Raw genomic sequence first — 23,352 nt, forward strand, 5'->3', positions numbered from 1 at the left:
GTGGTACTGAAATACTGAATGCATCATTGGTTTTGTTTGAAAAAAAGATCGTAGCCTCAAATTGAGATTTAATCAACTCCTACGAGGCTACGGTCGTTTAATTGTATTGATGTCCCGAAACAATGATCGAGATACGAGTCTGCAGATACGACCGCTCAACCTAACCTAACCTACTCATCATTACTCATGAACGCAAGCATGTCACGCGAGCACCCTGCACCCGCATGTTAGCCTATGAATAGGAAATAGGTAGAAAAAGCGGTAGTACCGCTACCGTGGTTTCTCTTCCTATGTTAAAATTAAAGTAATTTGTTCTTTAGATTGGGTAAACTACAGACCAAGAGAATTAATTTAAAAAAAATTAATTAAATCAATTGCTACTTGCGAGGCTCATTGATAATTAGAACATAGGCCCTAGTCATGTATGAGCCAAAGATCAGAGGTTACAAGTGATTAATAATAAAATATTTTGGCACAATTATTAACATAATACTCACCAAAAATTGTCTCCTTACTAAAATAAGGGATTAATGAATGATATTAACACAGTTCGACGTGCTTTTGAATCAGCCCCGGGAAAACATTAACTGTTTTCATTGTCCGAATCAAAGATGAAAATAGAGTTAATAGACATTATGGCATATGTAGTTTCCGGTCATACAATCTGCAGTCAATTAGATAAAAAAAAGAAACATCCTAATAACAACTTGCACCTAGGTAGTTGATAGAAACGTCAGTAGGATGCAGGAACGCGAGAACTCACACTTTTACCTCTTCACTCGACCACTTCCCGCCAACAACTAAACGCGTTACGCGTATACGCAACCTGTAAGTCAATCCTAGCTTCTAAGCAATCAAGTCAAGAGTAACCGTCACCCACCCATCGAATCCTAGATTGTTGCTGCGGTCAGATGGTTTCCAATATATCAACTTTTTTTTCTTTAATGAGTCAAACAACTCAAAGCGTGCTTTCGGTTTTCAAAGCGTCATTGTAGCATCAAACACTCAAACAGGCATCAAATCTAAGACTTTGATATCTGCCAAAAAATCTTAGTCAAATCCATGTCAGTGTATTTTATGTAATTTCAAAAACTCTGTTTGACTGACCGTGTTTATGATCAAAGGTCTGTAATTGTGCCGGCCACAGTATGTTAGAGGTGTATATCCGTATATGTGTATCCAGAACCAGAAACACAGAAACCACGTTTGAAAATGGCTCCTACGCTTTCTTTGACACACTCGTGCTACGACGCTGTATGTCTGACTCCAAGCTAACAATTAACTTGACATACACATACCTCTTATCAGTTCAACATTAGCAATGTTACTATGAAGGTAGCATCATAAATCTCACCGTCATTTCCCGAATTACCTCAAACGTAACTGCTAGAGGAAAACGTCTGTCACATGCAAAACCAACGCCCGGGAATGCAGCCTGTACATCAATCCCTCGCCACGAGTTCAGCAATGCTCCTGAACACTTGATGTCGTTGATGCCAGGTTTCTGCAATTAAATCTATTTTAAATGAAATTGAAAATTTTTCCCGTTCTTTGTGCCTTACTTGACTTTTCATACGCAGCAGACCCGCACACTTCACACTTTAAAACAAATAAATTAATCATTCAAAAACGTTACTATACAATCAGGCAGTTGAAAAAATATATAAGAAAAATACATCATGTAGCACTAATACAGTCTAGGACTCTAGGCGAAGGTTCCACATTAAGAGAATAATTTGGATGATTTAAATTAGGATAGGACGGTAGATCACTGCATTGCCGGCAGCAAAAAAAAATGTATGACTGCACACTGCCCTTAATGTGTGCAACGTGAAGGGCATAAATTTGTCGCAGCTTTCTCTTCAATGCAGAATTCGTCAGATTTTTTCGGCAACTAATCTAAGAAGATGAAATAATTTCCTTAGGGCAAAAATTTGCCCAACCATTCGTCATTTCCCCTTTTTACTGCAAATAACATGGGAACAATTGTAGTTTCTTTCTGTATTATTTGAAGTTTCAGGGGTTTATCAATGGCCTAGATTTATCCAACGCTGATTCATCCGCTAATAACACTCATCCTATGAATAATGGTTTCATTAATCATGAAAGTGGTACCTATGGAACATTTCAGATTGATCACAGTATTATATCACGGAGGTCGAAAGGAAATATTGCAGTTGAACGTCCACCTGACGACAGAATCAACGATGCGTCTTAGTAATTACACGGTATTTAGCGGAACGGCGGAAAATGTGATTTTTAGTCTACAAGTTTCTGGAAAAAATTTGTTGGTACTACACTCCTTTTCTCCTAAAGCGGGAAAATAAACAAGTACAGCCGAGCAATCAAATTTCAGGGACATGAGCAAGTGTCACATTCATAAAGCAACTAGTAATTATCTTTTGATATCAAGAACACATGACTTAATGTCGCAGTAAGTCTCCGAAGATATTTAAAAACATGCGTCCGACACGAAACGGGCACATCTACGTGAACTTCTCAACAGGCAGGAGGGTAAAACTCAAATTGCATATTTCTAGGAAATAAAAACTAAAAGCTACAAGCCAATAATGCAATATTAGTTCGAAGTTCAGGGATAACTTATTTATGGTCCGCTATTTTTACTTTTTTCCCTGCTTTGGATAAGCGAGAATGTTGAAATTTTCTGTTAAAAAATTGTCAAAGATGTGACAAAAATAAATTTTACAATTCACTGAAATATATTTACATGAAATATTCAATTACACATGACTGTTAAAACTACAAAAATAGCAAAGCAATTTTAAATTTGGATTGATTGATTGTTGTTCCTTTCTTCAGGTCGGCACGACTTCTGAACACTGACGACAAGCAAAGTACTGAAGTGCAACTGTGAAATTAAATTATAAAGCATTTATATCATGTTTTACTTTGTCGTTGTCGCCGTACTCTCGTGCTGTGCACCGCCAGCAGCCACAGGAGGATCGTCGTCGATGCAGTGGCGTCGCTTCTCTGCCGTCAACAGGCACGGCAAGTTGGCCGACGTCACACCGATTGCTTCCCAAGTCGTGTTCCTGAGCATCACTTGCCTGCATATGTGCTTCTCCGAGCCTAAATGTTCGGCCGTGCAGTATCATGTGAGTGTTATAAATACATTACATACTTTTGTTTGTCATACGCTCAATACAAGAGTATTAATAAAAGAACTACGTAGTTAACTTCGTAACCTGGCTACCGACGATTTTGACAGGATCACTTGATAAATTTTTGGTATTAACGATTCCAGCCGTTTTTTTAAATTATCATTAAACATAGTTTGCACGGGTATGATAGTAGTAATAGTTTAATTAAACTGCAAGAACATAAACTAGTCATTTAGGCAAATAATAATTAAGCTATTCAGCATGGCTAAGGTTATACTAAGGATACGGGTACTGCCGCTTTGCCGACTTGCTAAACTGCCAACATTGACGACCGATAAAGGAGGGTCAGCTTCGTGTTGTGTGTGCCAAGCTCTTTAAAATTCATGTGATTAATGATTGCAAGTGATTGAAAAGATATATACGTCGTTGTGTACAATAAATTTTTTTAGTAACTGTAATGGAATAGGTACTATAGCTCGCTTCGGAGTTCTTATGTGGTCAATATCGCTAAATATGTTTAATTTTGGTAAGAAGTTTGTGAACAGTGAAGTGAAAATTCACTTTAGTAGCTAGCACATGCTCAGCGTTCCTTGCCTAATGTAGGCGATCGCTGTTTACGTAAATTACCAACACGAGTGTTTGATCTCTTCCTATATTATTTGCCTCAGTTACCCTCGAGGAGGTGCGAGCTGCTCAACAGGAGCCTGTGTGACGGAGGCGCTGACGGCGGGTCTCTCCTGCACGACTCCCAGTGGCGCTACTACGACCTCAACGCCACCAAAGCCGCGGTCAGGGGCACTTAAGAGAGAAATATTTCCACTGACAACCACGATAGTGATAAAATAACGTACTCATTTGAGCTCTGTAATTCTGATTTAAAACATTAATATTTCCTCATTGCATCAATTCTAAAAAATTAGTCCACGCTTCGACGAGTTAACTAAATCAGAAGCCATAGATCATTTCCTGTCGAAATAATAAAGCCAGATGCACTGATTCATTACAAGAGTAAATGAATTAAAAATTTTAGTATTTTCAAATTCTTTCAAGCGCAGGTTAGTGGCGACGTTTTCATGAACGAGACCAAGTGCGTCAGCGAGGGAAAGTGTTCAGCACAATGCGGTAAGCCAGAGATATAATTCAATCACTTTCTATGTTATTTTCTATCATACTAATTAAAGTAATTCAATCATCAAAACCTATAGCATTAGGGAAAGCGCCGTAATAATTCCAGCATTACGATTGAATAGTGAATTGTTAACGTCTATTACCGTTTTCCTTCAGCTCGGGTGGAGGGCGAAGAGTGCGCTCAGAACTTGCAGTGTCAAGTCATGTCTGACGACCTCCACTGCAACGCCACGGCTCAGCCTGATGCAGTTCCTCGATGTCGCTGCCGTCCTGGAACGTGGGCTTACAACTCGACGCACTGCAAACTTCAACAGGGTCGGGACGTGCTATATGGTGTCGTTATTTTGAATAATTTTTGTCGTGTCCGATGCAATTATCTTCAGGCGTTTTTATCGGTGTCGCAAGCCAACCATACTTACGGTGATTACGTTTAAAGATGTTTGAAAACCATGTATGTAATTACAGATGATCACAACGCCCCGAAAATATTTTTTCAATTTAAGTTGCAAACAATTTTTCTGAATTCAGATTCTACAATTCTTTACTTATTTGTAAGGATTTTTGGCCGAACTTATTCCCCCTATATATAAAGTTGATAAATTTGCCTCTTTATTATTATTTTGAATAATATAAATTAGAAAATATTCAACTCTAGTAAATTAGACTGCATTTTCAAGTTGAAACTCTTTCTTTTTTAGTGTGGAGCCTTCCTTACGCTACATGGGTCGGCAAACGGATCGTTGGGGGCGTGTGCCAGATTTCACTAAGCTTAAGGATGACCAACACCTTTTATATCCTTATGGGCACCAACGAAGATTTTTCTGGCAGTGCACTTAGATACTATGAAATTGGCAAGTCTTCAAGTCTTAGAACATTGACGGACTTATTATCAATTTTAAAGTTATCTTCTTTCCCCTTGCGTGTTGATTATATATTCTCTTGGACAAGCGTGATCATTTTTCTTGCCCATAGTGAACAGACATTTTGGGGGAGGTAGGCCTATCAATTGTCGGCACATACAGCCGGTGAAAATTAATCATTCTATTTTTTTTTTTTGTAGTCCAACTAATGCTAGTGCATTTCTTCCGCATTCATACAGGACTGACGAAGTACTACAACAGCACGCATACCTCGATTTATAACACTTCCCAGTGGTTATACGGCTACCTAAATTTTTCTATTTTCAACGACACCCTACTACCTTACACTTTAGCTTTCTGCAATGGAACCATCAGGTATACCAAGAAAATAATCGCAAACTCGTGGTAAATGTATGAGCTCATAAGGAGAATATAAGTTTTTATATCATTATTCTGCCTAACTAGCAAGTTTACTGAAAATTTAAAAGCAAATAAAACGCTAAATAAATTCATCATAGCTTAATTACTAACTTTACGAGTCATTTACCTTGCCTTGATAGTGGCTACATATCCTAGCTTCTTTAAATTGCTTCTCTTTTTGTTCCGTTTTCCGTATTTCGTATCTTTGTGTTGATCCCATCCATGTAATTTGTTTTCCTTGCTGATTGTACTTGTATTCTCTAATTTCTAAACTGATGATGGAGATGGATTCCAAAACATTTCCAACGAAGTTGTGGTGAATTAATGAGCTTGGCGTATTCATTGCTTATGTATTTATGGCTCAGTAACAGAGCACTATTTTTTTAACGATCGAACGATCACTGAACGGTAATTCCAGCTCAAAGATATAACAGAGTTTTTCTCAATTAATATTGAAAAAAAAAGGAAATTATCTTGTTCATACTGGTTTAACAATGCTGCAGAAATCTAAACTATTCGGAAATGAGAAATACATTATTGGTTCTTAGTTATAAGGTTATCAAAAATCTACCCTGAATCGTTCGTAGGTTCGGCTACGAAGGAGAAGAACCCTTTGTAACATTGGATGATCCCAACAAGTTCGTCTTCAAATTCTTAGCGTTTTTGAGTTACAGCCAAGTAATCAACGTTGACGACTACTTGTACGTCCCCGAATCCCTGGTCGACCCGTACTATCCTCACACCATCGAAACTAACAGTGAGTCCAAACACCACCAAAAGAATGTCCGCATTAACAACCTAATCAAAATTCCAGCTCGTGCAAATGTGCGGAGAACGGGAATTGAGTAAGAAACCACATGTCATGTAGACTTTTGAGCTTCAGTTTTCCTTATAATCCAATGATTAACTATCGATCTTCTCAGCTCTTCGAACAAATGGTAACTTTTGGCAAAGCTACGACCTGTCACCCAACGGGAGCCGTCTCCACAACTTCACCCTACACTTCAGATACATGGGATCAGCAAACGCCGACATCGGCTTGTACCGCGGTCGGGACCTCCAGTTCCAGTATCAACTCCGTGGGTTTCAAGTCCATAGACATTAAGTAATGATCATATTTAGCTGTTGTTTAGAACGTCCATTCTTAACCACAAACTAGATCGAATTAAAATTCAACCTCTGTATCCAATTATGAAGGAACATTTGTGTCCAATTATGCTGCGTATATTAAGTCTTGATCATGTAAAAAATATTTGAATACGTAGCAATGCAGATAAATAAATTACAGAAATCAATTGACAGTGAGTGCTCGATTGAGTTTCCTGTCCTGCACAAGCTCTTCAGATGGCTGATAATTCGCACTGTGCAAGTCACAAAATCATTCTGTACATTTATCTCATGTTAATAGCTCCCAGCTCGTTTTGTAATGTTCGACGATAATGCATACTTAAATTTAACTATTAAAATTTTTGCAACTGAATCAAAATGCAGCACCAGCAACACAACTCATCGTCCCCTAACGTTAACTGTCGATACCATATCTATAGATAACAATAGCGTTGAATCGAATAATGCATCTTAGTTACAGGGATAATTCTAATATCGGTTTATGATTGCGCATTTTCAATTCAGAGACTCACGATTTCTAGGTATCTTACCGGACGAGCTGAGATTGTATCCATACCTCGGTGGGGTCTATAACGTCACATCCTCTGACTTGGTATCGAGTACGGAATATCGATCATTCTACATCACCATGAACATGGGTAATTTCAGGTGAGAGTTCAGTTCGAATGCCTGAATTTCTAAATGTAAACTTAGTATTATTTATATTCTTCTTGCGTAGGTGCCACTGATGAGAGAGGCTCCTTATAACTTAAACATTTTCTAGATCTATATTTTTATCCACTAACTTTGCGCTTGCCCATAGCTTTGGTCGCCAAGGATTCCCGATTCCTCTGATGTTCTACCAAAATCCTAACGGTTACACTGAAGGATTTGGGTTCATGAGGATCTTGTCGTATAACGGGTACAGCTACTGGCAGTTTCCGGACTTGCCTCACTTGGCCATCAACGGCGACGGCGGTGCCACGGTCCCTGAAGCCTGAGAAGCATGTCAACTTGAAGTTATACGTTATATACGGTTGTTATAGCCGAATAGCATCAGCGTAGACGTTTTATTCCATCAAATGTTTAACCATTTATTTAGTGCGTAGTAGGTGTAGAGATGTTTTTTAATTATTCGACCCTTAACTTGAAAAGTTTACTAGTCCCAAAGTGACACTTTGGAAGAAATTCATTTAAACATAGCTAATCTTTTCCCTTTCTACACGTTCGTATTTAATCATAAAATGTGTTTGATTGCAATATCACTGATATAAGTTTCGATATTCCCTAGGCATTGATGTTTTTCCCACTTGGCTTGCAACATAAGTAAACTAAAATTTCCATGCATAATTGAAATTTTTTTTAAGATTCAAGAAAACAGTCTCTACTAAAAACTTATCCAATTATTAGAGTATTAATTGGAGTCGCATTACTAAATTACTCCTGGTCTCGTTGAAGATTTGATTGCGTACCAGAAGGCAAGATATCAATGTTACTTGCAAATCATTTGAAACATAAGTAATTTTCTCACTTGTGCTGCACAGTATAAGTAAATAAAAGTTTGTTAGCTAATACTTGTATTTTTAATCCTCTAATCCAGATTAATAGCTTAATAAGTAAGGCCATGGTAATTATCATTACGATGAAACTACAAGAATTGAGTACTCGGCACAAGTTTTTCTTTATTTATTAGGGAGTTACACCATCCCTGAAGACGCGTTCAATATATCCCCATGATGGTAGGATTGTGTTTTAGTCGCTACTCGGACGGTAATATCGGTCGCTAATACGTCAGCGCCAGAAACACCAACCGAACTTCTCTATACAACAGACAAGTGAGCTTGGTATATTTCAACACTTTACAGGTGGATACAGATGATGCAGAGTAGATACATTAATAGAAACAATACACCAAGCTCACTTCCCTGCTGGATAGAATTTCAGTTGGTCTGGCTGGGCTGAAGTATAATGCGCGGCCGACATCACCGCAGCGCTCACATATTTTGTGGGCTCGTCTGGGATGTGTGAAAAGACTCTTTCTCTAACAAAAAATGATAAGAAAACCGAAAAATAAGGCATAAAAATGAAAACAAATTTACGACACAATATAAAAGATATAACTGTTTGAATGGTCACAAAAATGTCAAGAAACTTGCGATGCAACATAATGACGAACGTAGGGTGGTTACAATAGGCTATAACAATACCAGAGTACAAAATGCCAATGGAAAACTTTGCGAGTTAGCTCAAGAAGGCAGTGAAAGTTAACTGATGCAAAGATAGCAGAAAAAAACCATATAGATATCAATATTTAAACTTTGTCGCATTAAGTCTTTTCTAGGTTGTAAAGATTTAGGTCTTACACTAGTTTTCATTTGTTATTGAAGGTCTAGCTTTGGTAATTAAGACTGCCATGAGATTCTTTAGAACAACAACACGATTATTCAGCCGATCGAAATATATAAGATCAAATTTTGAGTCAAACACGAATAATTAGCTTATCTTCACAATTTTACACAGCTGTTTGATTGTTTTCTTATATTTTTTTCGATCACCTAATCTTTAAAGAGTGGATGATCAAAAAACGATATCTGTCAAGCCATCTAAGTACATAAAATTTTACATGAAATGAGGCATCGGCAGCTCATGGTCATTCCCAGCCTTCCTAACATGTCAGCTAACACGGAACCAGGATTGGAAAATCGATGCGAAGTCGTGCTCCCCAATTCCCATTTCGAGACTCTTTTTACTCATTTCGAGACTCTTCTCTCGCGTATTATTTTAAAGTATGATGTGCATCCATTTGTAAACATAATGAAAGCTGATTGAAATTTCACTTGAAGAGCTAGGTGGAAGGGTTAAGGACGGCAGCATTTTGAACTCTTTATGCTCTGAACGAAAGCGGCAGCCACTATTTTCTTTGATCACTTTCTTCAAACAAACAATAAAATGGGGCCTATACATTTATTTGAATGAATTCTGTTGGCTTATTTTATTTAGTGAGGTTAATGTTGAATCGGATTAAGAATTTTCATAAAATCTGAAAAAAATATTAAACGCTTGTACATTTGGGTTGCCGTTGTTAGAAATTTCTTGCATCACTGGATTGGCTGCTGATCATTGTCATCACAGAAATTACTGCACAGTCGCTCATTTTGACAGGGTCGATTGAAGATAAATTTCGGAAGCTGTCTAGAAATTTTCACGTCCACGTGTAAAAAATAAAGCTGGAAGGTCACCTGAATACGGAACGAAATATCACCCACTGGCAAAAATTGGGCTGCACCTCGCAATTTATTAGCGAGGATATCCTTATTTATAACGACCGCTTTCGCCATTAGTCAATAGATACCCAAACATGATTTACACTAGGGATAAATTAGACCCCATGGTTCCAGGCCGCTGTCGTGCAAGGGTTTGGAATGAACAGAGTCATAAATCAACTTGTATTGGATGGAAGCTACGAACAAGATTGCAAAATTGCACGTGGCCTAGCTTGGGCGATTTTTCGCACAGTTGGCATAAGTTTCGTTTACAGGATAGATTTGCAAAGGCATTTGGAGGAGCAGGTTGTTCGGAATTGGTGTGCTCTCGAGCTTCGATTGTGCGATCTGTACGAACCACTTATTTCCTGTATAGCAGAAGATTTGAGAAAAAAGAGAGTAATGACATAAATTAAAATTGCATGCAAGTATAATTGTTGAGAGTTAAATTTTCACGAAGTCTCAGTGCTAATCACTAAGAACTTCAAGCAATGGACATAGCTGTCAAACTGATGGCTCCTATACAAGTGCAGCTTGTATTAATTAAAAAATAATTAGTTTCCTCATGAATGCTCTTTTTCAGTAATTATATTTTCTTATTTTTCACAATCCAGGCCAACCAGTTGCATTAAAATTATTTAAAAATGGGTTTATTAGATAAATCATAAAAATATAATATTATATAATCATAATATAATTAAATAATATGATAATAATTGGATTAATCAATATTCATAATACTAATTGGATAATTAATTTCGATTGGATCTGAATAAAATCATTTATTTTACTTTTCTAGGTTTCTCGACAAGTCCAATTAATAAAGACAAAGGCTATCAACTTATAGGGACAGGGATGCAATACGTGGTCTTTGTCTCCTATTTGTTGGTGTGGACGGTAGGCGAAGTGTGCAGTGAGTCCTCGATGATCCTGCAGCGTTTTTCAGCCGTCAACAGACACGGGAAATTAGCTGACGCGACTCCCATTTCTTCACAAGTCGTGTTCCTGCTCAGCACCTGCCTGGACATGTGCTTTGCTGACCCCAACTGCTCCGCCGTGCAGTATCATGTGAGTGATCTTAACAGTCTGTTTGTGTCATGCTTGAGATGTGAGTTTAGGAATTTGAAAAACTGTGAAACAATAGATTTTGGAAATACTGAATTTAAAATAATTGAGTTTGAAACAGGGTATTCAGCGATCAGACTGCACCACATTGATTGTATATTTTGAAACATGAACAACACAACCAGAATTAAAATATACTGAAAGTTAATCCAATAATCCATGCTGCCGACCACGCGTTCCTGTGCTATTAATTTGCCTCAGTTACCCTCGAGGAGGTGCGAGCTGCTCAACAGGAGCCTGTGCGACGGAGGCGCTGACGGCGGGTCTCTCCTGCACGACTCCCAGTGGCGCTACTACGACCTCAACGCCACCAAAGCCGCGGTCAGAGGCACTTCTTGGGGAAATTTCGTTATTGCTCAACCCCTTTATTGTCATTCTCATTAAAGAAAAGAATATTTAAATATCTAATCGATCCTGGTTAACGCAAATGCTACTTGCATTTGCGTTAACGCAAAAAATTGTACATTTTTATACCATTTACACCACTTCTCTTTAAATTCATTTCTTGTTGTTTGTTTGTTTGTCTGCTACAAATCTTTTAATTGATGTTTAACAAACTTCTACCTCCCCAATCGATCTGAAAATTTGCACACTTGCGTAAAGTTGGAGACAATGTCTGAATCAATTGTCAGAATAAATAATTTTTAAAATTAAAAAAATTAAAATTTGATTAAAAACAATTATAAATTATTTTTTTAATATATGAAAATAAAATTAGAAATTTATTGTAGATGTGTTACATCGGAGATTTCTGGAATCTTTAGTTAGGAGTGTTGTCTTTAAAAAGTAATTTTTAAACGCATACTATCATAACCCACAATGTGTTGCTTAGCCACAAACGATATTATCCAATGCATTTTGGGCTGATCTGAAATTTCGTAGGGCAACATGGGGCAGCGCGCCCCCCCCCCCTTTTTTAAACTAAATTTTTGATGAAGTTCTAAGTGATACGAGGTGGTTCTTTGTATTGTTTAAAGGTACTACTAATGAGGAATGTATAATGTGAATTAGACGCCTATATGTTTATTCAATTTTTAATGAAACACTATTTTGTAAAAAGTGTCAAAATGGGCCCATTGCCCCACCCCTGGGGCAATGGGCCCATGGGCTTGGGGCAAGGCGCCCACCCTTTACCACAAATGCATATTTTTTCGTTTAAAAATGAAAAAAAACATTACTTTACAGTTAAAAATAAGAAAATGTAATAAAAAATATGACATTCTCTCATTTATTTACAACTCAAAAAATCATATACTTAACTTTAAAAAATATACTCTTGGCTTAAAAAATCTATCACTGACGAGAAGAAAAATATTTCATTGATATGAAATATATATCCTTGACTTGAAAACTATATCCTTGCGATGAAAAATTCGTCCTTGACATGAAAAGATGTATCCTTGACTAGAAAAAATATATTTAGTTGATCAGAAAAAACTTCGTTCCAGTTTCGTCCATAATACAGATATTATGTGCAGAGAATTCGTACCTAATCGTGATTTCAGCCGACACCATAAAAACTCATCAACTTTTGGCTCATATTGGTGTTGACTGAAATCAATTTTTGGCAAGGCAAGAGTCAATAACTCGATAAGGGGTCATAAATACGCATAACTAGAAACTATAAACCTGCCGCCTTGAGGCGGCAAATCGAAAAATCATGCAATACGAAGTGTAATTTGTAATTCAAAAAGCTAGTCATAGTTTTGAAAAGGTCCTTGAGACAAATCTAATGATGTATAACACAAGACTTCCCCATGGGCGCTTTGCCCCGTGACACGCGTGGGCCCGTTGCCTCACTATAGGTATCATTTCAATTTATATCGTGTCAACATTTTATTTTAAAAGCTAATAGTCTAAACTTGATCTCAAAATTATCTCTGTAAATATTACTTTGAAAATATAATTCCCAGTAATTTCAAAAGCTTCATCTACAGTAATCAAAAAAATTTTATTTAGCAGCAAAAAAATTTTTATCTGGACTAAAACAGTTATTCACAAATAACTTAATAACGCAAACATTTAGCAAAACGTAAATCCGTACACTTCACCCCAGTGAAACTGTCGACCGGCGGTTGAGAACACGGACCAATATCTGCCATACTTAGCGAGAAACCCGCTATGGGCCCATGACCCGCAGTGGGCTCGCTGCCCCATGTTACCCTACCTAACACCGTGACACGCACTCTATATTTTCAGTGTCAAAATACTACATTAGCTTGATGTATAATGTGTCACAAAATTCAATTGGTTAACGTAAACTGAATGCTGCGTCCTTCGACTGCAGGCAAGCGGAGACATTTTCATCAACGAGACCCAGTGCGAGACTGAAGGGAAGTGTTCAGCGCAGTGTGGTAAGTCAAATTCTATCATATTTTCAATATTAATTGTAACTTTTATTATTAATTCATGTCCCAAGTCTTTGATGCTGCCCTCCATAAACTGACGTTGCCCTCTTTGTATTTGATCTGCATCTCTTAACTTTGGAACTGCTGGATTTTTAGTTTGGTTACATCGGATTTAACTTACGTTAGCCAATGTAATTCCAACTGTGAATACTCAACTCTTGGCATAATTTTCATTATTTATTGAACATTTTATAACAAGTTTTTCGACAAAATGTAGTACGAGTAGTTCCTTCATATTAACAAATAAATATAAATTTTCTTAGACGTATCCCTACACTTTTCAGTATTTTTAAACGTTGCTACATTTGCGCACCACTTTTTCAAAAATTTTATTGGACAATTTTTTTCAATACGTTTCCAACGTTTTCCCATAATTGCTCTAATATTTTGCCATTTTTCAAACAATCTCGATAATTTTTGTATTGGACGCTATACGTATTTTCCTGAAAATTTCAACACCAATTTCTATATTGTGCACTGGAACTTATCTATTTTGACAGTTAATTCACCCCAAATATTGGGATTAATTAAAAAAATTAAAGCTATTCAAGAAACATAATTTAAAAATTAAATCGTAATACGATTGCGGAATTCTCCATCCCTAGCAACCTCGAGCAGTCAATTGTGTTACAGAATGTATATTTGTGAGTTTGTGTGTAAGTTCGAAGCTTGCATGCTATTTTTTATTCATATTTATGTAATTAATTATATTTTTGTTAATAAAACAATAGTTAATGTGCAACAATTATTGAGGTAGGATGAAGGAGCTGAAATATAATAAAATTATGCATATAGTTTAATATGAAATCAATGCAATAAGTTTATGCAAAATATGTCCTAATAATTATTCAAATTGGGATTTTGAAAGGGGCTTCCGTTTGAAACTATGGTTTGAACGAGTACTTAATTATTTTATTACTGAGACTAACGTGTCAAAATTTTAATAAACATGTGCAAATTTGAAAGATAGCATATGATTAAATGATATCATTGAAACAAGGAAGTTTTAATGATGGCACGCCTATTATAATAATGGTAAGCAAAAATTTTTCTGATACTAAGCTTTAATTAATGATAGCGCTCCTATTTGAATGATAGGGTAAAAATATGACAAAGCGTGCAAATTACAACAATGGCGTGCACAGTTTAACGATAGCATTAACAAGCAGACTATCATAATAGCACGAGGATCATAATGATAACATGAAAACTATAATGATAGCCAGTATATTCTACTGATAGGTTGCAAATTATGATAATAGCATTCAAATTATAATATGCGAAAGTTATTCACGACGAAATTGTTCAATATATATTTTAAAATTTGCATATTGATTTGTGGTTCAATTAGGATTTCAATCCCACATAATTAGTGAACTTGCATGTAATGAATTTGACAACTGATATCGCATGGTTTACCTCAATATGAATATTTGAAACAATATTCAAGTTTTACGATTAAACAAACCAAATTACCGATAACAAACAAAGTTTGCGGTAGCGTCAGCAAACCAATCACTGAATTGCTTCGTCCCTTGTCGATTGCAAAGGTACAACAATGTACCTCAACTTGATAATATTGTTATTCAACCTAACAAAAGTTGAATTTTGTTTACGCGGTCTATCCTGAAGCACGTGGAGCTGGAGAGTCGTGCTCCAGTGACGTGCAGTGCAAGGCGCTGTCGGAAGACCTGCACTGCAACACTGCGCTGTCTGCACCGCAGTGCAGCTGCAGGCCCGGCATGTGGGCTTACAACGCCACTCACTGCGTACCCCAGCGAGGTCTGGCTCAGACTTTTATTATATAGAATTGCTTACCGCCTTCAGACAACGAAAAAATTTCCTGTAATGAAGATACTGTACTAGTTGATAGTCATATAAAACCTATTACTAATGTGGGCTGCTTTTTGATCAATCCTTGCTGCATGAATAATACTGAATTATGAGTTCCTTTTGGATTGATGGGAGTCCATTCAGACTCACGCTAATCAACTGATTATAAGAATTTACATTTATGAGTTTCAGTCTCCCTTTGCTCTAGTCTGGCGCATGGCTCAGCAAACTTGGTTTGGCAAGCGGCTTGTGGGCGGCGTCTGCCAAGTGTCAATAACAGTCCGGAGGACGGCTCACTTCCGCTTTCTCGTGGCCAACAACGAAGACTTCTACGGCGGCAATTTGCGACAAATTCAAATTGGTGAGTATTTCAATCGTATATTTTGAAAATATTATTATCCAATATATTAGTAATTTGTAATATATTAATCAAATGTTCATTGGTACTTTTTTGATTTATTTTATTGATGTTATCTTTAGAAATAGCTTAAAGTAATTAAAGTCTAAAATCTAAGATACATTTAATTTGAATTGTTATATTGAATACAATTGGTACTTGGTTCATAATGTCATTCTGAAAATTCCAGCGATAGAATCCCTTGACAATCGGCGGATATATACAGCATTTGAGTGTCGGCAAACCTCCTCATGAATTTCACAATTGTCCACAATAGGAATAAGGTTGATGTTTGTATCATTAATTCAATTACCAAATGACTTATTATACATCAAGCGCATCCATGCGAATCTTTCTCACTACCTTCTAGGAATAGAGAAGCCGAACAGTTACATTTGTTACTTTCCGTACAATGAGTCTGCAATTATTCCAATTTATTGTACACCAATATTCGCGATTGACATTAGAAGAGAGGTAAATTTTTTACCCATATATTTTTTGTCCATATTATTTTTTACCTATTACCTCAAAGTTTATCCTATTAATGAATGAATAAATCCACTGTTTTCATTGACAAAATCGCTAGTCTACCGTATTAAAATATTGAAACTGTCAATAATATTTTGCATTTATCTGTATTCAGGTCTTGGAACAGACAACAGTGGCACCCGAACGCTAATTTATAACTCCTCCCTCTGGGTTGACCCTTACTATGTCAGCCCAACTCCAATCTTCAACGGCACCTTCCAAGAGTTCACTCTGTCGTTCTGTGATGGAGCTATCAGGTATTCATGGGTCATTAACGCGACATATCGAGCGGTGCAACACTTAAGACGAAGTAAATTTCTATGATCAATCACGCGGGCATTAATTTACTCGGTACCTTCAGGAATTCACGGAACCACGAGTGTGCTCACTGGACAGACAGTACGTATCGCCAAACAGTATTCAGTCCATCTTGAAAAACACATATAATTTTACTTCAAACTATCTTGCAATGATCTTTATTAAATTCATGACATTCCACTGTTTTTGTATGCTATCAAACTTATGTGTGACGCGCCTTCAAAGTTCGTATGAACCATACGCCACGATAATCGCAACGTTGACTAATAAGTGTCTACACTTATTAATAATAAGTGTAGACACTATTAATTTCATAATCGGTATTAAAGTAAAATAATTGAAAAATACGCATTTGTTTCGCTGCAACAATGACTATTGATGCTAAATGGATTCATAACTTCTTATAATGTCAATGCATGTATTGCGAATATAAAAAAAATTCATAACCGTTGATTCAATAAATAATGTGACGTGTGAAATAGAGGTTTAATCTGAAAGTCTTGCCACGACCTAACAGTTTTGCATGGTTGAAATACAAGTTATGTTTCCAAATAAGTCATGTTTCCAAATAATATGATAATCAATAGAATTTTATCATTTAAGTATTTGTATTTTTTCAGGCTACATATCTTTTCCCATTTTAGGGCAAAATTTGTCTGAAAAATTTCCTTACGATCATTAACAACATATTATATCTTTTGCAATATACATATTCTATGTAACGAAACCACGTTTATGTATATAGATTCGGCTACGCTGGAGAAGAGCCATTTTTCAAGTACGATGACCCGAACAAATACGTTATCAAATACATAGCGTTTTGGGGGGTCGTTAGAAATGTTGGCATCGACGACTACTTGTACGTTCCTAGCGCCCTGGTCGACCCGTACTACCCCTTCACCGTCCAGACAAACAGTAAGTTCAGAAATTGACTTCTTATCCGCGCGAAAATACATGAATTACAAGAATTTTATCAAGGAGTATAATAATGATTAGGCTTTGTGCATGTGAAAAGCGAGAATATATTAGTTGTCAACTACAACTACATCTTGTCAAAAGTTGTCAAAAAACTACATCTTAATTTTAATTTCATACTCAGTTTTATTTAAAGTTTGCAGCACTATTTATATTGTTCACAATATCTCGAGGAGTTCTTCTCAGTTTAAGAATAAAGGCTAAAACCAAAAAAGTTGCATAAAACATTTTACTGAATAGAAGTCCTAGATAAATAAAACAGAACGTTTCGGGCCTGTCTCTTATACACATCTNATTCTAAAATTCGTAAATCGGTTTGGCTGCTAGCGTTACAAAGAATTTTAAATTGATCGATGGACACGGGAGGAGCAAGTGAGCACTGTTCTGTATGAAGTCTGACTGATGAATGAGGCGGCTGAGCAAGTGGACGCCCAGTACGGAAACTTCTTCCATTTATATTGTATTGTGTTAGAATCATTACAATTCATAGTTTTCTGGACCCCGAAATGAATTAAGTATCGTGGTACTAGCTAAATAACATGAAATACCTCAGCTCTGCGCACGAACGGAAACTTTTGGCAAGTGTACGACCTCTCGCCCAACGGCAGCCGTCTGCACGACTTCAGCATACGCTTCATGTTCAAGGGCGGGGCTGACGCTAGGTTAGCCGTCTGGCAGAGACGCGACTACTCATACCAATATCAACTACGTGAGTGAATTGATAGAAAAATTTAGCAGATTGCTATGAAAACTAGAAAGAATCAGTATTTATAACATTGTGCGGCCAGTTTCTTTGTCTGTAATTTTAGAAGCCTTGCGCTGCATTTTATTGTAGGTATTTGAACATTTAATCATGAACTGATTGTGTCGGCAATTAAGTCGCTTGCTTTATAAATTCAATATTTTTTAGATTGATCATGACGCTTTACGAAATACGGGTTGGATCATAAATTAAAATCTAATTTAATTAAGCTATATTAAAATTCAACACACAATAAAATAAACATTTTAAAATTTTCAACAGAGTGTTAAATTTTTATATTAACTAAATTAGAGTTTGAGTAGGCCTTCTTTTGAAGGCATTGATTAATTTGAGAGTCATTGTGATAGCAGGGACGGAATGCAGTCTGCTGGCGATTTTCTTCTTTTACAGCGCCCGGGTCAGCGGCGAGGCATTTCCATGAGACAGGAAAAGATCTTTTGACCAGAACACGACAGCAGTTTGATCTCGTTGAATTTTATGAAGATAGTTATTGAGAAAATTATTGCTGCAGTGGGGCAAACTTTTCGTGTGTGTTTTTGCACGTACCAATGCTTTTCAAACGTGCTATCTACTGACACTCAACGTGCACGTTTTTGGCGTACACGCAAAGTACTCGCGTTGCTTTTGACGCTATACAAGCATGTACTTGAAGTATATTGAAGTATAATAATAATAATAATATAATAACTATAATAACGGTTTCAGCGTTTATTAGGCCGTAGGCCTGTCACCGATTCTTAACATCGCAGAACATTCGCAGCATTTTGCGGTCTCGAAAGCGCAACGCACTGCTACAATTTTGCTTTGCTTAACCGCCCGGCCTCCTTGCCGATTCTGACCAGAAACAGGCGCACAGACTACAGAGCTGGGATCGAACCCGCGCCTCTCTGTGCCAATCCTGGTACTCTAAACTGTAACCACTGGGCCACCCTGCCCATAGTATATTTGACGCTATACAAGCATGTACTCGCACGTGTCTTGAAGTGCGTACGCGCGCATGCATGCGCAATTGAACATGCATCATGTTCAATTCATGTGCAGGGTTTGTCACTCGTCTCACTTAGCCTATATAGTGCACACGCTGCCATGGGCAGCGTGTACGTGTACCGGGGTCCCAGGTATCTTTAGACATTAGATTTTTGTAGCAAAAAAACCCTTCGTTAAGTGTCTTCGATTTGTAAACCGAATCAAAATATACATTGAGCAGTTGAGTCCAGACTCAAGTTTGTTGCCGCATACTATGAAGTTCCGAAAAGACTGGACAAATGTGAAGAATCAGAGTGTGGTCTGATACAGTATATGTTTTTACTCTTCTGCATTGGTTGGATTTAGGGAGGGAACAAAGCTTTTGAGGTGAGCAATGGTGATTGCCGATTGGTCATTTAGTTGCCTTTTAGTGTAATTTTTGGTGCATTATGTTGGACAACGTGGCCCAGTGGTTATAGTTTAGTCTGTTTAGAGTACAAAGATTGGAGCAGTGAAGTTTTGGGTTCGATCCAAGTCTTTTGCAACAGTTCTTGTCAAATCGTCGGCTGGGCAGTTAATCATGACATGATTGTAGTAGTGAGTTGCGTGTTGAGAGCCGCAACAAGCTATGAATGTTCTGCGATGTAAAAATTCGACTACAGGTCTAACGACCTAATCAATGCTGACACCGCGTTTATTATTGTGTTGAAAGACATTATTGGTTAGCGGAGGTGATCCAGAGACATTATTTCTGTCTCCTGGGTGACTCGCCTGATTGTAATTCATTTGCTGTACGAGTATTTGGTTTTCATTGAGTTATTAACATATCCCGGTTTGTCAAGGGCCTGGTTTGATGGCGCTTCCACTCTGTTCGTAGTTTTCCTGCCGAGTTAAAATAAAGAGCAGTTATATATAACGTGAGTAATATGTCCAGGTACGTGGTTTCGATCCCAAGGTGGGATATTTCTTTCACTTAAATAAATCGTTCACAACCGTACGATGGACTGCTAATTTCTTGATTTCACTAAGATTTATTAGGATTAAAATTATTTGGTGTGTCGCTTGCTTCTGAACCTCAGTCGGTCGCGTCCATTTTACGTTGATTAAAAATAAGCTCAAAACAGAGTGAAATATAAGCTGCGTACGTCTGCATGGAGCTAGGTCTTGACCAATCAAAACAGGCATGGCTGAATTCACAAACAAGATAATAGAATAAATTACGCATGTGTAAAAAATAGGATGCAAATTGAAGATTGTTGGATATTATTTTCAGGGGGATTTAATTCGAATTTACTCCTCCAGATTTAGAACAGACAACGAAACATTACCGCAAACGATAAATGTAACCTATAACTTCTGAAACTTAGCGCGAGGAAGGTAGATATAAAATATAAAGTTTGTCACTAAGGAGAACAATTTATTGCAGGACTGTTGAGGAACGAAGTGATCTTATACCGCTCCGACCTCGGTTGGTTCTACAACGTCTCGGCCCCTGACCTGACATCGAGCTTGGAATTTCGGTCTTATTACATAACCATGAACTTTGGAACTTTCAGGTATGAGTTTAGTGTTTGTACATGTATATTGAACCTCAATTAAGCGTCTCATTCAAGATCTGTACGGAGCTTTATATAGATATAAAGCTGGCCAAATAACTTTATGTAGGTATATCTCCCAGTCCCACAAAGTAACCTTTCTAACGTTGCAGCTTTGGATTACAAGGATATCCGACTCCTGTGATGTTCTACCAGCGACCGGACAACTACACTGCAGGATTTAATACTCTCCTGATCAGCGCGTGGTCGGGGTACAGCTACTGGCAGTTTCCGGACTTGCCCCACTTGGCCAACAACGGGGACGGCGGTGCCACGGTCCCTGAAGCCTGAGAAGCATGTCAACTTGATGTTATACGTTATATTCTTTCGTATGAGAACATCAAATGTGGTAATTAGGAGTTGAATTTATACACATGTTTTACCACTTAGTTAATAATTAGTAAAGGTGATGGTGCGTTTTCACTAAATACATCTTTACCAAAGATATGTAACACTAACATAATGGCACTTTGGAAGGGATTCATTTATTCACAGCTAATTTTCACCTTTCTCCACCCTCTGATTTAATTATCATTAAACTTGATTGATGCTAAGGTACAACTTCCTGGGGCATTGAAGACCTACTTAGTTTGATACGAACATCAAATAAAAATTTTACAGAGCCAAGCTTCTATTACTAAATATGTTAATCAATCTTATTAAATTAACGAAACAATCGGTAAAACTTTTTAAATTATCAAGCCTGGATTCATGCTATCTACTTGCTCCTGATGTCTCCGAAGATACGTACAATTAAATCAGAAGGGAAGATGTTAATTAGAGTATCTTTTGGATAAGGAGTGGGATACATTACCCAAGGTCAGCGACATTAATAAATCTGATTTTGTGTGCTAAAGCTTGTATATTTGAATCCTTTACTTTAAGCTAAGAGCTCAACGACCAGGCCTATTCGAATTATTAACTCAATAAAATTTGAATACCTTTCATTTTAACTGCAAGTGTATATTACTCGAGCTGATATTTTCTTCACTCATTAGGGTTCAATATGAGCTTTGATACAGACTGGTCCAATGTATCCCCATGCTTGGATGGTGCGTTTTAGTCCCTACATATCAGTAAACAAATGTACGGAGTACAGAATAAAGATGGTCGAAACCATTTAGTACCATTTAGACACGATCGAATGCAGTGAATGTTGACTGCATGATGCACAGATAGCAGACATGGAGTCCTATAAACAAAGAAATATTTATTTTGTATAGCAAGTCTTTTCTAGCTTTTCATAATTATGGTCTCATATTCCAACATGTTATTGAAGGTCTGGCTTAGTAAGCATAGATCAGCACTAGATTTTTTTATTACAAGATCAAGGTACTACAGAGGATAGATATATATAAGATCAGATTACTAGTCAAAATCGATAATAGCTCCTTGTTAAAATTTTATTATGTCAATATCTACTAATATAACAGCATCATCATTGTTAATGAACAAAACACTGGCCACTTCCGTTTTTTAGCAGTATTCTTCACACTTTCCATTTTTAAATCATCAAAAACTGGATCGTTCAAACCTCCTAAATATGTTAAAGTTACTGGAAATATTGAAAAAGAGGGTCGGCAGCCTGTGGTCATTCCCAGCCTTCCCGATGGCACGGCAGCTAACACGGAACCATGATTGAAAAATCGATACGTACTCGAACACTACTCATGCCTTCCCATTCCTTTTGTAGTCGTCTTATTTGAAACTCTCTTTTTCCTTCTCATATTATACTTCATCATAATGTACATCCATGAGAAACATAATTGAAGTATAAAGTTATGTTGAAAAATTTGACAGGTTTGGAAAAAATAAGGACGGCAGCACAATTCACTCTTTATGCTTGAAATGAAGGTAGGCGATATAATTATTTTCGGTTCTCTTATTCTCACAAAGAAATAAGCTTATGCATTTATTTGTATATGTCATGGAGTATTTTCTCGAGTTTGTATAATCTTCATTCAGAGTCAAGACTCTCATTTCATTAGAAAATATAAGTGACTTTTTGCATGTTTATCTGCAATTTTGTGCAACGGCGAATTGGCAGCTGATCACTCTCATCACAGAAATTACTGCACAGTCGCTCATTTTGACAGGGTCGATTGAAGATAAATTTCGGAAGTTTTCTAGAAAGCTGCAGGTACACGTGTAAAAAATAAAGCTAGAAGTTCACCTGAATGTGGAACGAAATATCACTCGCGGACAAAAATTTTGTATCATCTTGCAATTCCCATTAAGAAAATGATGGTTTATAATGGCCGCCTTCGTCGTTGATCAGTAGTTACTCTAACAAGATTTATACCAGGGATAAATTAAGACCTCTGTCATGCATTCGTCTGGAATGAACCAAGTCACGAATCAACTTGTACTTGATGAAGGCTAGAAAATGCAATACAAAATTACACGTGACCATGGTCGTTTTTTTGCTCAGTTGGTGTACAATGTACATTGTTTCATTACTGGAGGGCAGATTTTCAGAGGCACGCGGAGGCGATGGTTGTCCGACAAAACTTGATCTGCTTACAGCCTTCACTTTTGCGATAC

The 23,352-nt window shown here is 37.1% G+C and overlaps 2 protein-coding genes across 2 annotated transcripts in view; one reads left to right on the forward strand and one right to left on the reverse strand.

Moving 5' to 3' along the window:
* LOC108676147 overlaps window positions 1–787 on the reverse strand; it is a 24,841-nt gene extending 24,054 nt beyond the window's left edge. Inside the window, exon 1 of the mRNA XM_018164191.1 lies at window positions 498–787. The gene's annotated coding sequence lies outside the window, so the exon portion shown is untranslated. The remainder of the gene's footprint in view (window positions 1–497) is intronic.
* Window positions 788–10,704: 9,917 nt separating this feature from the next.
* LOC108676134 lies at window positions 10,705–21,616 on the forward strand. Its single transcript, XM_018164175.2, has 10 exons — window positions 10,705–10,968; window positions 11,227–11,346; window positions 13,313–13,379; window positions 15,066–15,215; window positions 15,475–15,627; window positions 16,307–16,448; window positions 17,255–17,424; window positions 18,038–18,193; window positions 20,640–20,769; window positions 20,922–21,616. Exons 1-10 carry the CDS (start codon window positions 10,756–10,758, stop codon window positions 21,097–21,099), a joined length of 1,479 nt encoding a protein of 492 aa, XP_018019664.2. The 5' UTR covers window positions 10,705–10,755; the 3' UTR covers window positions 21,100–21,616.
* The last annotated feature ends 1,736 nt before the right edge of the window (window positions 21,617–23,352 follow it).

This window comes from Hyalella azteca, unplaced genomic scaffold (assembly GCF_000764305.2).
Source record: "Hyalella azteca isolate HAZT.00-mixed unplaced genomic scaffold, Hazt_2.0.2 contig12444, whole genome shotgun sequence".
Taxonomy (NCBI): Eukaryota; Metazoa; Arthropoda; class Malacostraca; order Amphipoda; family Hyalellidae; genus Hyalella; species Hyalella azteca.

Bases quoted from the DNA above. Each gene is read 5' to 3' on its own strand.
- LOC108676134 (XM_018164175.2), top strand. From the start codon at position 10,756: ATGCAATACGTGGTCTTTGTCTCCTATTTGTTGGTGTGGACGGTAGGC. The intron at 13,380-15,065 runs GTAAGTCAAATT...TCTATCCTGAAG, and splicing joins GAAGTGTTCAGCGCAGTGTG to CACGTGGAGCTGGAGAGTCG. The intron at 16,449-17,254 runs GTATTCATGGGT...TTATGTATATAG, and splicing joins TTCTGTGATGGAGCTATCAG to ATTCGGCTACGCTGGAGAAG.